The following is a 17277-nucleotide window of genomic DNA, read 5'->3' as shown; positions in this document are numbered from 1 at the left end:
GATCATTATGCATTAGATGGATACACAAGGAGGCAACAAACGAGAAGGTGTGGAGAGATTTTAGCTTCAGGAAGGAAACAGAGCAGGAAGAGAGAGAGTCCTGTGTTTTTGTTTTGAATTATACCAAAACATCTAACCTTAACCTCTCTGTTAAGCTCATCTCTTTTACTCTTATCTCATTCTATCAGCAACATGGCCTTCTTTCCCTTTTATGTTCCTACTTTCTATTTATATATCCAGAGATTCTAGCATAATGGAAAAACAGTGATATGTATAACCCCTGTCCAAGCTGATGCTGATCTTTATCTAAACATGCATAAGCTCTGTTCCAAACCCTAGTGAGCTTCCTTGTTGTCTACTGCCTACATAGGCATCCGACTTCTAAGGCAACGTCCACACTAATCCATTTTCTCCAAGTTAATTCATCCAAGTTTTCAGTTTCCTAATGTCATTCGTTTTTCAAGTAGACAGTGATGGAAAGAGTTTTTGAAAGTCTACGTTTTTCGGTGGAGAAAAACGCTGTTCCAGTGTAGATGAAAGCCATAAACGAAGCATATCAGTGTGTTTTCAAATGAAAATGTATTAATGTGGACGTGGGTTACAGGAATATTCTGTGTATAAGCTCAATCGACAGCATTTGTGGCATAATGTTGATTATCACAAACATTTATTTTGACTTGCCTGTCCTTTTCTTTAAAAAAACAAACAAAACTTAAAATGGAAGTGAATGGAGTCAATTCGTAAACGTTAAAATACTCACTGTTTAAAAAATATAGACACAGGACGGAAACAATATGCGTGTTAACATGATTTTAGTGTGATATAGTCGCTTACTAACCTGTTCTGTGTAAAGTTATTGCCAATTTTACAACTTCGTTGCCATGATGATATAATCAACAAACCCTAAAACCCTAAAATGACTGTAAAATTAGGATTTAAACAACTTTACAACTCAAATAATACATTTGTTTTAACAGAAGAATTAATAAAAGTGCTTTTATAAAAAGTGCTTTTACTTCCATTGTAAGTGGGGTTAGGACCTCAATTTTTGCTTTTTTTAAAGAAAGGGAGGGACGAGTCAAAATACATTTTTGTGGTAATCAACATTATGCCACAAATGCTGTCGACTGAGCTTAACTTGTATTGAAACCGGAAAATTCCTTTAAGACAGCATCCGAAACATAATGGAATATCAGTGACTGATTTGGAACTCTCTTCATAGGGAGAGTTTTTAAGCGAATGATGCGAAAATCTAATACAGAAAAAAATGGGTAGAAGGAGAACAATCTTGATGCCTTATAATGTCATCTAGGCAGGCAACTCACTTGGTTTTGAAAGAGCTATTGGTTATGACTGACAAAGAAATTCCATGAGTTGTTTTAACATATGACCCATCTAATACCTTTATTGGGATTGGTCTCATGTAAATGCTATAAGCTGCCTGGTTTCACTTATCAGGTAAATGGATCTCAAACGTTCGGAACCATAATGGAAACACACACAGACAAAAAATAAATTAATAAATAAATAAATGTGGGTAAAAATGTCAGGTCAACAATCAAAGGAGGGATGGGGATGGGTTATCTGTGAACTATATTCATTACCTGTATGTGTGGGTGAAGGATTTGTTTTATGTTTTTATGGATGGTTTCAACCGTTTCAACTAACAACATCACTAAAAATTGAAATATATATCGGCCAAAAGGATTACCTCACATTAACAAAAAATGACTATTGTAGAGGTGTGTTACAGACATACGATTTTCTCCTGGTAGACAATAGAATGGCAAAAAAAAATAAATAAATAAATAAATGGGGGTCTTTGTTTTGGGCCAATAAGCAACAACACCATAGCAACCTCATAGCAACAGCTAAGAAATACTCTGAACACCTTCAGAATTTCATAATCCTAATGTCATAGTATGGGCAAGCACCACTAACTTTTATTTCATATTATATGTTGACTTTTTTACACTGTTATTGCAGAGGGCAAATGATGTTGATGCGAACCTGCCCATGTAGAGGAAAGCTTACAGGAGGCCAAAACGCAGAGCACAATATTTCCGTTCTGCAATCACACAAACACATATTGGCCTGATTCACTGACCCCATACACTCAGCAGTTAGAAATAAGCCAGGTAACATGAGAGGCCTGTTTCCCCTCAGCTTACCATGAGCTTTACAGGACAGGCCCTGTCTCTCTCTCTCTCTCCCTCCCTCACTCCCTTTTTTATTTTTTTTTCTCGCAATACTCTTAGTTCTATGTCCATCAGCATCTTTCTCTCTCTCTTTCTCTGTCTCTCTCCATTGCTCCCTCCCCTCAGTGTTGACCTACTTTTCCACTCTCCTGCTTATGCAAGCTTCCATGCTCTCAAATCACATAAGGGGGAACGGGGAAGCAAAGCAAAATGCATAGGAGACTAATGTGCTACTGTTGCCTTTGCTGTTTTTTTACCTTTACCATCCCCTAACCCCCCACAGTCACTGGGGCAACCATTAAAGAAAATATGAGTGATGCTTGCCATGGCAAAACTGATCATCAAGGGCCTCAGTACACTGCCCAAAGTGATAAGAGCCCACTCCCATGTCAGTAAAATGTTCTGTTGCAGAGATATGGGTGTTGTTCTATGGTTGCTAGGGTGTTCCATCTAGTTGCTAGGCAGTTGCCAGAGTAATAATAAAAAGGATGATTTCAATCCTGAGTGAAATGAGCCCAACCCCATGTCTTTAGGATGTTCTGGTGCCGAGATATGGGTGTTGAAATTTGGTTGCTAGGGTGTTCCATCTGGTTGCTAGGCAGTTACCAGGGTGATACTACACATGCTGCTTGACAGCCCGAGTCAAAATACCCAACCCCAATGTCTGTACCATGTTCTGATGTCAATAGATGGCTGGAGCATGTTGCTACGTGGTTGCCAATGTGATTCTTAAAGACTGATTTTCACCCTGAGTCAAAATAAACCACACCCATGTCTCTATGATGTTCTGGGGCAGAGATATGAATTTTGATAGACGGTTGCTAGTGTGACCCCATCTGGTTGCTAGGCAGTTGCCAGGGTGATTCTAAAAAGGCCTAATTTGCTCGCCTGTGTTAAAAAGAGCCAACCCTGAAGTCTCTATGACATTCTGATTTCTGAAGAGCAATTTTAATGGAAGTCAAGTGGCTGTTTGCTAGGGTGCTCTGGATGGTTTCTAGGTCATGGTAGTTTTTAAGGGTATACTTAAAGACTACTTGCTATCCCGAGTCAAAAGAGCCCACACTCATGTCTTTATGACTTTCTGATACAGATATATGATCCCACAAGTTTCTCATCAGTGTAATCCTGTGGGACTTTTTTGCCCTATTTTTAATTCGCCAAGCGAACATCATTTGCCTGTTAGCTTATAAAAGTCAGAGCACAGGTTTCAACCATAAGCTGGTCAATTTGATACCTCATTTATGGGTGTACGACAAACGGGGCGGGACGAGTAAGGTGGCAAACTTTTGTACGGAAGAATAATAGTTCAAGCTGCAGACATTGACCTACTGTAAGAAGATGGTTGCATTGACTGGCACTTGCCATACTGATTAGGCCTGTTCATACAGCTCACATAAGCAGCGCATATTTCTTTTGACGGCCATATTTACGTATGCTGCACGTGAATGCGGCATGGTGCTGCGTAGCAGAAGCATACAGCTGCTAGTAGAGTTTCAGTGCTGAGCCTATTTTTGTTGTGCATAAAGCGGAGAAAACATGTTGAAAATCCATTGTACATTCTTTCTTTTGCAATATACAATTTTATTGAGCAGTCTCCTGCTTACCCATTTGAAAAAATAGAAAATTACATTTGGTTTAATGCAAAGTTCCCAACCTTTTGAGTTACCATCTCATGAAAATTCCATGACTGTGGCGACATTTTTGCAAAATGACATTAAGTGGTTCCTTACACATATCTCGGCAGTTCCGAGGAGAAATGTCCACTGTTTGGCGCTAAAAGCGAGTTAAAGTTTCTCCCAAACAGATGAGTTTTTTGGGGGGGTTTTTCCCCTTTTTTTCTCTCAATTTGGAATGCCCAATTAACAATGTGCTTTTTCTAAGTCCTTAGATTACACTTTGGGGTTTGGGTTCCATATAAATTAATTAAAATGTAGATGGAAATAACACCACCCTCCTTATGTAAATAAGATATCATGATAATCAAGTTTGTAATAATTCCGAATGGCAGCACATCTTATGCGAGCCATATGAAACATAGCACACCTCGTTTACACTGCAAGTGAGCAACGCAACTCAATGAAACTGAAGTGTTTTACAAGCTCGCAGTGTAGACAGCTTCATTGATTATAATGGGAGTGTTCTAATTTTTAAGTGTTGCATTGCTCGCTCTTAGAATAGGCTGGGTCAGGTTGTTTCTGATTAGACAAATACATACACAGACACAGTTCAGTGTGTCCCAGGGGATCTCTAAATCCCGATGTCCCAGTCCCTCATTTTTTCCCTGTGCTGTCTCTCTCCCCACCTCTTGAATAAAGTGTTATGTCAGCTCTGTGTTTGGGACCTGCCTATCTGCATCTGTGTCTGTCGTCACACAAAGATTGTATAACACCCTTCCCTTGTTGAAATGCAATTAGAACAAGGGGCTCAGTTTAATATGATGACAATGGATTCAGACAATACCGTTCATTTCAAAGGAACCAGCCTTGTCCGATGCTCCAAGCAGGGCCTTTAAATTTATGTTCATTTCCATTTGGTTACTTTTGAGGTAGTATACGAATTTGAGGAAGTTGCATAAAATGGGAAAATACATTTTTGATTTAGCTCACCCTTGATTTGGGTTAGACCTCCTTGGCTGGTATTAAAACTAAAACATCTGAAAGATCTGCTGTCCTTCGCATGTTCTAATCAGCAAGACAAACTGTACTTGCCCATAGAAAACATGAAGGAATAATGCAAATAAGGGTTTGTACTGTACTTTATCAAACAAAAAGAGAAAGATACAGATCTTTTAATCTTGCTTGACTGCATTGTTTGAGTGTTTATGTTTATGCAATGCTAATCTTAAGTATGCACATTGTTGATCATATAACCTGTTACATTCTACTCAACATTGTTTTTCAGCAGTGTGTACGTCAGAATGCATGCTGTGGGTAAGTATCAGTTTGTGCTTGTTAATAGTTTAAGCAGCACAGTACACCAAGTAAATAGGTCAGTGTTACATAAGCACAGTAAGCCTGTGGTAAAACTAGATTTATACGTGTCAGTGTGTCAGTATCTCATAATAGGCCAGATCAAGATATTCAACACTTCTCACCTTGCTATTTTAAACCAGATTATTTTCAGAACAGAGAAAAGAGGTGGTTCAGTGGTTTTATGCAGCCCCTGCTTTCTTGCCTTTGTAAAATAATCCATTTTAAGTGGAATTCAGTTTTTCTATTCGAAAGTCAAAGCTTCTTCAAACATTACAATTGTGTAATCTGGTGTCAAATTCTGTTCAGTAATACTAAATTCAATGAATTCTTTAAAACTAGATCACTCTTATTCACTACATATATTTGGGGAGTTGAAATATGACATCAACCTCAAACTTTTAGCTTAATTTTTTTTTATATGAACTTATAAGGGAACGTTAATACATTAGGTGCTGTAATTGCACCACTTTGCCTTGACTAGTTCATTTTAAATGGCCCTGCGGTGTGACAAATGCATTTTTAAAAGTACAAAAATTCCACGTAGTCTCGTAATTAATAAGCAGTCACAAAAATGCATGCATAATAACAATAAAAACCTACTAAAATGCTAATTATAATGGTTTTAAACCATAATGTTGTCATTACAGGAAACATCAAGTTGTCTTAATAAAACATCATTTGAAATGTCAGGTTTTAGGCTCATAACTCAAATATCTATGTTCCATGAACTTATTTTTCTTAAAAATCCATAGACTTAAGATTGTAAGCGTTAATAACTCAAAATATTGAGTACACAACTGAGGCTTAGGGGAATACCAATAATGCCTTGCACTTTAATTATTTATGGGGGCATTTAAATAGTTTTCACTAAGAATGCATATAGGTTTTAGCTCTTTTGTAGTATTATTTATGTTGTTTTGTTGCAAATAGTTGTTTCGTATGATGTCACCATTAGGGTGATCTGTGTCCCCTTTAGTCAAGTTGGACGCTGTTATCGCTATCTCAGTTCTCTTTGTGCATGTGCAACTGAAATACAAGTGTCTATGCATTTCTGTGGAGAAATAAGTAAAATAATTAACCTAGAATTAGTTATCTTCTTTATTTGAGCTGCGTAATTGTATAATCTAAATTTGAGTCAATTCAATTGAAATTAAGTAGAAACAACAACATTTAAATAGCAAATCTGAGTTAAGACTACTTGCATCTAGTTACCTTAACTTAGAAAGTTAAGTTCATTCTATATGATCATCAAGTTAAGTATACTTAATTACACAGGTTTTGGAGATGCCATTACTCAATTTAATTGAGTAGGGTCAACTTATTAGGGTTTTCAGGGTAGCATGTCACACCACAAGACATTTAAACTTCCCAAGAGTATTTCATTTCAATTACATAACTGCAATATGTAATTGCGTATAAAGATATGATTAAAGAACATTAACACAAGAAATGCAAAATCCTTTGTTTATTTTTTTTTAAATGCACCCAAACCTATCATTGAATATTAGTGTTTTTACTATATGCATCCATTTCAAAACAGAGCAACAGATCAGCAATGTCACTGTCCACTCAATAACACAAAACAAGGCTTGCCTGCTTTTCTACTTTTCATTTTGAAAAATGTAAAAAAAAAAAAAAAAAACATCACTCATTTGAAACACACTGAAAAGACAAAAGGATAGGTGACATTGTGATGAGCAATTAAATAATCACAGTAAACAGGAAGTAAAGACGCAGCTAGTGATAAAGGACAACACTTGGCCCCCAAACAGATCATTTAAAAAAAGCACAATACAGTGTTGTGAGGAAATATTTTACATTTATACACAAGTGCCATAAGTTGACCTGACATGCAGACTTGTTTAGAAAAAATATAATGAAGGGGGTTTGTGACTCTAAATTGAGGCACATGTGCAAGACAAGCGGTCTTCAAATGCTTAAAGGGCATTGGGTCAAAGATAGTGCTAGCAATCATCCATTTATACTGATGTAAGCAGGGTAGAGTTCTCCTATAAACCCCAGCTAAGGAGACTGCGATAGCAACATTCCTTTCATATGGATTGTTTCATGTGAATTGACATGTTTTTACATCAATGGATGCAGAAATAAATAAATAGGGAGGTTACATATAAGGGCAAGTAAATTGGTAATTTTTCATTATTTTAAAGGACTAAAAGTTATCTGAGAAATTCTTAGTAGTGTTGCAAGACCAGACATTTTAATGAGCTATAAACAAAAAGAAAATATGTTTTTAGTATCTTTGACATCAAACTTATAATCAACCTGGTAATATATCTGTAAAGGCTTTGGGGCATTTTGTCATTTTCCTATAAAAGGAGAATTAAAAAAAAAAAATGTCTGGAAATTTACGTAAAAAAAAAACAAAAAACTTTATATTAAGTGCCGTTTCAAACTGCAAACACATTGAAATCGTACAGTATTCTGACAATAACAAACCATTAGCATTTATCTCTTTCCCAATTTTTTTTGTTTTTATGTAATCTTTTTGTTTTCTTCTTAAAAATATATTCATATATAATAAGTATATCACACTTATTTACAAACCAAGTGCTTGGACAAAAAAAAAAAGATAGTAGCAGGGTTGTTGAACATGGGAAAAGAAATGGAGCACTAGTTAGAAAAACAGAGGTAGGGAGCAAAGAGAGGCATGAATTTGAAGCCATGTTTCTTTGGTCAAGGGAACATTCCCTGAATCTTATGGCATTTGGTATGTTTAAAGATGATGGACAGCCACCTGTAGATATTTTTTAGGTGTGTAAAAGTGCCCAAAAACTATGAAAGGGGCACTTGAAGTTGCCTATTTACAAGTAAGAATCCATTACAATGCCTCACATATGGTAGATATTGCTGTTGAATTTTATGTACACGGTCACATTGACATCTTGCTGCAGCACTGGAAATATGGGCAAGTGTGATAAAAAAAGTTTTCCTCCTATTTCATTTATTTGTAAAAGTCCTGCTTAAGAGGAGATTAAAAGAAACAAACAAACCAGACAAATATGGTGAGTCTCTACATTAGTGTACAATCCATCTAAAAGTTCTGCCCTGAAGATGTCCAGCCCTCTCATCTCTGGGCATACAAATAAGGAATACTGTAGGTGCAGGGTAGAGGATCTAGGTAGGACCTCCAGATAAAGGGGAAATGGGTTCATAAAAAGTCTCTCAGGGCTTTGTACAAAGCCTAACAGGCATCTAATGTCTTCATACTGCCCTCAGTGAGTCCCACAGTCAGTCATGTCTCTTGTTACGTGCACTGGATTCCTCATTTCCACATTCAGTCCTTCCTCCCTCTGTTGAGGTGGCCTGCTTGTAAAACCCTGCACTTGACTGGCTGTCCTTCTCTTTGCCAACCTGTTGTTGCTGGCCAGGTTGAGACAAGGCTAAGTAAGGGTGTTGAGGTAATGGCTGGATGTTAGCAGGTGGTGTCGTCGGCAAGTCTTGAGATGTTGCTCTGCCATTACTCTGAGCTCTGTGCTTGAGTCGCAGTTTGTGGGGCAGCGCCATGCCTTTGATTTCCGCTAGGCCATCTTTGCATTGGCTTGGTGAGAAGGAGCTCTGGGTCATGAAGATGTGATGGCAGTAGCTGCCTGTATCAGAGCAAGAGGAAGAGGGTGACTCATCATCAGTGGAGCCCTCTTTATCAGAGCTACGGGGATCTCCGTCACTTGAGGAAGTGTCTTTTCCTGAGTGAGCCTGATAGTACCCTTCGTGTGTCATGGCTCCTTCATAGGTCAAGACTGGTGGCTCATTGTCCTCTAGGGTGCCATTAGAATGATGACACATTTGTGGTTCATCTCCCTCCTCTGGTCTTAGTAGAAGCTCCAGAGCAGCAACATCAGCCCTCTGGGCCTGTTGCTGGGCCCTACAAGCTTGGCTCTCGGCTGCTTCACTATCTGCATAGTCATAAGGAGGAGAGTCCAACGTTTTCCTCTCTAACAGTTTTGCCACCTCCGTTAAGCTTTTGGAACTTCCTGTTAGTCCCTCTGTAGGATGGGGAAGGTTCTGCTGTTGTTTCTGAATAATTTCTTGAGTCCCATGGCTTTTAACAGGATGTGAGGCACTGCTAGAACGGTAAAGGATGACACTTCTTTGAGCGGATTGAGGCACCACAGGACTTAAACCCATCTCCTGGTGGTGTTGTTTCTGTTGGTTGCTGAAATATTCTGGTTCAAATGATTTCTGGTGAAGTACTGCAGGCAACCTTGAATGGATGTTGAACATGATCTGTGTGGTGGTGCTACTGACAATGTCCATATCTAGTCCCACACCTTCCTGCTTGATGTCATAACTCATTGGCTCTGGGCTGTCCCGGGAGGAGCCATCAGACATATCTGAGAGGGAACCCCGTGGGGAGTATTTTACCATCTTCACATGCCCCTCCCCTCGAACCGACTGCTCAGTTTCAGAAGAATCAGAGTTCATCAGCATCTGAGAAATATTGGAGTAATCATTGGGGTAGAAATGACTGGTGGTAGAGGAAGATATGGAGTTGCATCCAGAGGATCCATAGACTGATCCACCAATCTTCTGACTCTTTTCCATGTAGGACGCTGTGGTAATGAGACCAAACCTGAGCTTAAGCTGTAAAAGCTCAGTTTTCAGACGCACGTTCTCATTATTTAATGCCATAACTTTGTTCTCTAGGACCACATCATTCTGGCGGCGTTTTTCCCGGGAACGCTTGGCTGCCTCATTGTTCTTGCGTCGCTTTTCCCAGTAGGACGCATCCTTTTTCTCATCTGAGATGAATTCACGTTTGCGGCGGCAGCTCATGTTTGGCTTTGGCTTGAGAAGGCGGCTCTGACGAGGGTTGTTTTCAGGTGAATGGAGAAGGTCGCTGTAGCCTGGAAAGCTTTGGGAGTTCTCTAAGTCTTTGCCTACACTGGAATTTGTTGAGATTTCTAAGTTTAAACTTTCCATTATTCCTCAGTGGAAGCCAGTTTGGGATCTTGGCTCTACCACTGGTAACAGAAATTAATGAAAAACCAGGGATGGTGTAAAGGGTAAAGGTGCCTACAAGAATCCCTGTAAGATCTCCCTACGTACAATAGACTTACAAATTTTCAACTAAGTTGCAGGATCAGCGAAAACTTTATGAGGTATTGTTGCTATTGGAAAGCTGAACCTCATTGATTTTGTTGATGTGTGTCTTTAGTTATTAGTTAATACTCCTTGATGATCAAGTGTCCAGGTTGGCTAAGAAGAGCAAGAACAGGTGCACCTCTATATGAGTCTTCTGCATTTAACAAACCAAAGAATTCCACAATGAGTTAAATGTTCTGCCTCTCTTACACTTTGTGATTTTAACTGAGTCAGTCAAATCCAATCCAGTGACCAAAAGATGGGCAATACAATCCTGATGTAGGAAGAAGTTGTCTTTTGTTTTTAGTTGTATTCCTTTATACAACAAGGCTCTGTTAAGCTGACAGAAGTGTCCCAGTGCCACAGGCTTGTTGAACGATACAGGTCACTTGGTCTGTCCCAGCTTGTCAGCCTCTTGGGAAGGTGTGTTGCGCTCTAAGCCTCTGCCTGGCTGTTTGACAGCTGCAAATATAAAAGGGAAAGAAAGACAGATTTGTTAATCCTCAAGAGTTAAAGCAATTCACAGTTTGTCTCCAGGCACTTAAAAAATAACAATTTAAAATTTATTTATTTATTTATTTTTAGCTTTATCTTGTTTTTAATGAAACTCTTCATGCTTCTCTGCATGGCTGGGTAATCAGAAGATTTAGAAGTGGAATTTTCAGCTGTGTATCTCTCATTTTCTTTTGCTTTATCTACTTTACCCTGACAACCACTGAATGTCTTCTGTTGCCCAGCAACCATGTCTAACCTCTTAACCCTGCTATTGATTTGTCTGTCTGTGACCCTTGACCTCTACTTTCTGACTAGACATTGGCACATCTTACGACGCAACAGGAACAAGATTAAGAACAGCAGTTATTACCCAAGCTACACTTTCAACTCCAGTTGAGAACCAACCGCTAAAATGAAAAATAAAAAATAAACAACAGACTTGCTTAAAGATGTCTACAAATTTGTTTTCATTTTGACACCAGTTTAAGTTCAATATTACCCTTTGTACAGAATTCCCTGGCAGGACTGTGTACCGCAATCTTAATTGCACATATGGTAAACATTAGCAATGAACACATGATTTGTTTGAACATTTTGAAACATTAGCCCATATTACATCATCTAAACTCAGGGAACCAATGCAACTGAGGTTTTTTGGCTTTTGAAACATTAACATCAATGTTACAACACATCTACTTTAGCATGTAGAGCCCACCGGTCTGGTGCCAATGCAATGGGGCCAGGGACCAAATTCCAAAGCATTAATACTTGAAAACACATTTCTTAGATTATTTATTCACTAAAAGGCTTCCAAGGAGAACTTTTTAAGCAAGCATGCTTGAACTAAACAATGAAATCAAGGAAACCTATATATCCACAATCATGAGAGATAAACCGAGGGCAGACAAAGAAAAGTTTTATGATATGGGAATTGAGGGATTTGCAATTTAGGTCAGGTCTTTCAGAATAAAGGTGAACAGGGGAACATTTCATGGACATGAGTTGAGATGTAGGGGTAGCAATAGTTTCAGCCATATAAAAGTTTGCACTACTGGAAAAGCAGAGTAACTACTGATGATTAACTCAGCAGCCAGTGGGCAATTCCAAATTCCTGTGAACCTATTGTTAGTTTGAACCAACGTGTCAGTTTGGCTGCAAAGACCTTGTCTGGTTCCCGAAACCAAGTAGGTGAGCTCAGGGGACAGATGGGATCCCAGAAAATGTAGCTCATTAATTTTATTTGGTACTCGCTATATTTAATAGGCTATATTTGGTCTCACAGTGCTCTAGAATGCTTTAAACCTGGAGTTTTCGACCTTTACAGACCCCCCACCCACACTCTGGACCCTCAAAATCTAGATTTTCTTTATAAGACTTTAAGAACATGACATTATTACAATATATTATGCTTCAAAGATTGAAAGTTACTGTAAATTAAAATTCTTTAGTTCGAAATGTCATTCCTGAATTAGATGGAAACCATCAGAATAGAATGTTTGCATTGAGAGTTGAAGCATTTCTGTATGTTATGATCCATTCATAATAAAAAGTTGCATGTGATGCCCAAAAACTTTCCCAAAACATGAAATATCTAAAATAGCTCCATGACTGAAATATGGATCAGAAATTTCCTAGTGGCTCTAATTCTAATCTTTCATTCATGACCTGGGCAGCTGAAATGAGTCAGGATTCTATCAGCAGATGAATGCAATGTAATCCCATGATCTGGCAGCTCTTTTTCTGGATTATGTTCTCCTCATCCCAGACATTTGAGGGAACATTTTGTAATAATAGACAGCTTAACCCTTCTCTGATGTGTTCAATCAACAATTTCTGGTCTTTTCTGGTTTAGTCTGGTAATGCATAATGAACATTGACCAAAACTGCAATAAGATATGTTAATGAAGTGCAATGTTAAATATAAAAAAGGTTAAATAGGTACAAGTGGAGTTGAATGAACCTAAGGTCATTAGGAAAATAAAAAGACACTCCCTCATTGAATGTCCCACTGACCCAGAAACTAGGCAACTAGCAAGAAAACACGGCTCTCTTTTCTTATGCTCAAATGTAGGTCAGTAGTGCACCAAGCATCACGAGAGATAGCGCACCAGAGAGGGCCAGGGAATTAGTGTTTTCTAAAAATAGGGAGGTGAGTGATGGATTGAGGATAAATGGAATGAATGAGAGAAGAAAAAAAGTGGAATGGAGAGAGACAGGGAAAGTTCTGTTCGGATATTTCCAGTCTGTTCAGAGAATGCCAGCTACACAAACACAGCTTTTCTAGCACCAATTCGCATGGAAATCTGAGAAAGACTGAATTGAATTTGTACAAATTCGAACTGCACTTGACCAATTTTTAAAGACTTATCTGTAGTGACCCAAGCACTTTGACAATATTGTCCTGGTATTCGCAGCTGTCCTATGTCCTTTTAGAGGTTCTCATTTACTTTTGAGTCCCAGCCTTTGAACTTAATTTGCACTCCTTAACTTCCTCCCCCATAAATGCTTTGACACATGTATATATTCTTTTAAAGACCCTATAACAGCAGTTCTCAACCCTGTCCCCCTACACTACACATTTTGGATAGCTCCCTAATCAAACACACCTGATTCAACTCTTCAGCTTGTTAGTGGAGACTCCAAGACCTGAATTGGGTGTGTAAGAATAGAGAGATATACAAAATGTGCAGTGTTGGGGGGCCTCCAGGAACAGGGTTGGGAACCACTGCCCTATGAAATCAAAATTGGGGTTTTGTGGCCTTTAGTCCATGTCTAATAGCTTTAAGGTCAACTATGTACTAGTTTTCCTCTCAAAGACAAAGTTAACATTTAGCAGATATTTACATATTTCTGGTTCTGGGAGAATGGAGGGGAAAATGTCCTGCCCCAACATCCTGTTTTGGTGGGCCATACATCAATAAAGACTAAAAAACAAAAATTGCATTTGTCAAGCCATTTCATTGGATCTTTAAGTTAACTTTAGTGAGAAAGCATGTGCTAGCAGCATAAATGAAAATACTACCGCTGTTTCCAATTTTTTCCTCTCTTCTGCGTCTTCTAAAAGACATGAGTGTTCTTTAACACAAAAATACCATTGAAGGAAGAGGTGATTAATAAGAACAGTTGGTAGATGAGTTATTTAGCCTTTCAACCACACCCATGAGTCACTAAAATGTCTTTATCTCCTCGTATTAACAACAGTACAACTAATGATCCAAGTCATCACCATCGAGACAGCAACAACCCAACCATCCTAAGAACTTAAGCCATGACACCTGTTTGTCTGTTATTTAAATCTGCTGTTGATTATCATATACAGTAGATTAATTTAATTGGTTTTTACTAGTTTGACTTGATTGGATGACCTTCTGTTACCTAAGCTCAAAATTGTTATGGGCCCATAAAACTCAATTTCAGTTGCCCTATATAGGACATGGGGTATATTTATGCATGTGGGATTTCACAAGAAATAAATAGCATTCTGACCCACTGTAGTCTTAACTAAGGCGAGGCCTGGAAACTATAACTCAGCTCAAATGTTTCATCTGTTGCTTTTAGCCGATTCAGTAATGGAAATAATGGGAGAAGGCGGGGGTGCTGAATTTCATTGCGGCCATGTAATTGACCCTGGGGCAGAATGTAATAGCCGGCACATGGGCTGGGGTGGGGGGGGGGGGGTGTTCTTTTCCCCCCTCTGAATTCCACGCCTGGGTATATCTTCTCCAATGAGAGGAGGGCAAGCCTTGGACAGGCAGGCAGAGTTCCAGGCAAACTCCTTCTATAAACACACTCATATCATCGTCCTTTGAAAAAAAATAAACGCTTTGACCAAGTCCATGTGTTTCGCCAGTCACATGCGCTCTCTTGCCCCACAAAACTAAACTGTAATCCGCCTCTCCCTTTTAGCCACATCGACACAATTACGACGCACCCTATCTTTCTTTGCCAAGAAATCTTGAGAAATTTACCAGCAGACTGATTATTACAGAGGGTGATTAAAATTACAACAATTACGAAACATTTGAAAACAATGACGCTGCAGTTGAGAAGCATTTTTGTTATCCATACAAATAGAAAATATGAATCTGCATCTAAAATGAAGGAATTACCACTATCAATCTTCTCATAATTTTTATGGTATTGTTGCTGATACAGACTTTACCACACAAATCTGTAAAACTGCCAGAATCTTAAGAATCTATTTCTAGCAGAATCTCAGACAACGGTGTGTTTTATCCAGGTTTATGCTGACTGATCTGCTCCTCCCTAAATTACTATTATGACCTACATTCAACGCTGGCACACACTGGCAGTTTGTCTGATGCCCCCTCAAAAGAAAACTGCAAAGCTAGTTTCCATGCAGTCAAACAACCACAAATTTAGGCTGTTCATTCACCCTAGGAAAGCTTGACTTGACTTGAGGAAGCCTTCTGTTTTTTGTTGAACTCCTACAGTGCAATATTACATACTTCATACTACGCTGCTGCTCTAACATTTGCAGCACTAATCTTTTAGAATGTCTGAGATAAAAAGAAAACAAAAAGCACATTACATAATTGACCATAGATAAACTCTATCTCACATACTTTTCTTGCAACTGAGAGAAAACATTACTCTTTAAAGCTCTATGAAAGAACTGTAAGTCATGCTGAACAAACAACAAAGACAGTATTGGCACATATACAGTACATGTTGCACTTTTAATGAACTTTGTGTACCATTTAGTGTAGGCTATACAATGCGTACTATTATTTGCATACTACACTATAAGTCAGGGGCCATTTGCTTTCATAAAATATATTTTGTAGCATGAAAACATATTCGTTATATTAAGATGAGGACCAAGCATATGCGTTTAGAAGCAGGTGCTGGCGACTTTACAGACAAAAACATAGACGTTTTTCATATAAAATTCCACCAGATGCATTTTGACCATATTTTGTTTTATGAGGAAATAAAACATGTTGCATACGTTTCAAACGTGCAGTCTGTACATTGCATTTTGCATGTTGGGAAGTTACATTTGGTTGCAATTTTCTCCCGACTGTATTCTAAGGAAAGGGTTAACGAGTCTGACTCGTCTAACGTAAACACCCGCGTTAACCTTCAGCGAGCACGGCTGCACGTGACAGCGAGAAGCGTGTCAGCCAAGCGAATCACAAATCCAGTGTTAAACTGGATTTAACACTTTATAATAACTTTCATGAGTCAACCATGGACAAACATCAAACTTTGCTTAATAGATTAGAAGAGCATTTATATATGCATTTAAATAAAACCTTAGTTTCGAGATATTTCTAATTAGGTCCATAAATGTAGCCTAATAATGTTTGTCAGTGTTTAAAATGAAAATTATAATAGTGTTACGCCCAACTGGATCTAAGGTTAGAAAATTTAATTGGTCATACATAATATATTTTTTATCAACTGCTCAAACATGAACTAAGTAAACAAACAAACAAATAAATAAATAATAATAATAATAATAATAATTATTATTATTATTATTATTATTATATATTACACACACAATTTATTTATTTAATTTTGCGTATGTGACAAATGATTCCTTAAGTAATTCCACGATGTCCCGTCACCATACGGGGTCCTGGGGTCCTGGCCCTTAACATTGCGAACATGCATATTAAGCAATATCCGAATCGGAATCATAAACCCACAACAGATAAACCAAACAACCACTTCCCTTATCTGTAAGTGTGCTTAATCCAATTCCTTGCAAATTGCCTACATGATTTTATTTTCAATAATCACATTAGATAACCACGTAAAATTCCGCAAGATCACGTCAGACGCTGAAGCGTCAATCAGTTGGTTCATCTCCAAATAATGCGTTTTATATATATATATATATATATATATATATATATATATATATATATATATATATATATATATATATTATTTTTTACCTATAAGTAGCCAAACAATTAAAAAAAAAAAAAAAAAAAAAAAAACGTACCGTTTGTGGATTTTGTGCGTGTATCTCAAATATCTGCCGTCTGTTGGTTGTCCAGCCTTTGTAATAGAAACGGCGAAGTGTGATGCCCACACGCTACAGCCTCTGCGGTTGCTGTTCCGTACGCAGCCCGTCTATTCTTGCCCTGGTTGTTGTGTTGGCGAGGAGCTCCAGTATCCTGCCGCTCGCTGCTTCTGTTTAGAAATGTATGTTAGTAGGTCAGCAGTTGCATAACAGGACGCATTGGGTGCCTCGTCACGTTTTGTTTCTCTGTTTTGCCCCCACCTATATCCCTACCACCCTCTCTTAAAAGCCTTTGGCGACGTAAGCCGCGAATAACTGGGAGGGCTCAGGCAGCCCGCCAGACCTACTCTCAGATGTAGGACGGAGATATTTGTAATAAGGTCGACATCTAGAAAACAGACTGCAGATGAGACGTTTTCAGAAGCTGTTAAGCTCGCTGCAGACTGCTTAAATCGTGCAATTGGCACCGTGACCCTTGCAACTATGATAATATCAAAATACCTAAATA

At 38.4% G+C, this 17277-nt stretch overlaps 1 protein-coding gene across 1 annotated transcript; it reads right to left on the bottom strand.

Moving 5' to 3' along the window:
- Positions 1 to 6620: 6620 nt before the first annotated feature.
- On the bottom strand, positions 6621 to 17046 carry nfil3-2 (nuclear factor, interleukin 3 regulated, member 2). The gene is made up of 2 exons (XM_051716691.1): positions 16749 to 17046; positions 6621 to 10735 (listed from the first exon to the last, which is right to left on the bottom strand). Exon 2 carries the CDS (start codon positions 10109 to 10111, stop codon positions 8420 to 8422), a length of 1692 nt encoding a protein of 563 aa, XP_051572651.1. The 5' UTR covers positions 10112 to 10735; positions 16749 to 17046; the 3' UTR covers positions 6621 to 8419.
- Between the last annotated feature and the right edge of the window lie 231 nt (positions 17047 to 17277).

The sequence above is a fragment of the Myxocyprinus asiaticus genome, chromosome 14 (assembly GCF_019703515.2).
Source record: "Myxocyprinus asiaticus isolate MX2 ecotype Aquarium Trade chromosome 14, UBuf_Myxa_2, whole genome shotgun sequence".
Taxonomy (NCBI): domain Eukaryota; kingdom Metazoa; phylum Chordata; class Actinopteri; order Cypriniformes; family Catostomidae; genus Myxocyprinus; species Myxocyprinus asiaticus.
Note: the sequence above shows the minus strand (reverse complement) of the source record. Positions and strands in the feature narration are given on the sequence as shown.

Bases quoted from the DNA above. Each gene is read 5' to 3' on its own strand.
- nfil3-2 (XM_051716691.1), bottom strand. From the start codon at position 10,111: ATGGAAAGTTTAAACTTAGAAATCTCAACAAATTCCAGTGTAGGCAAA.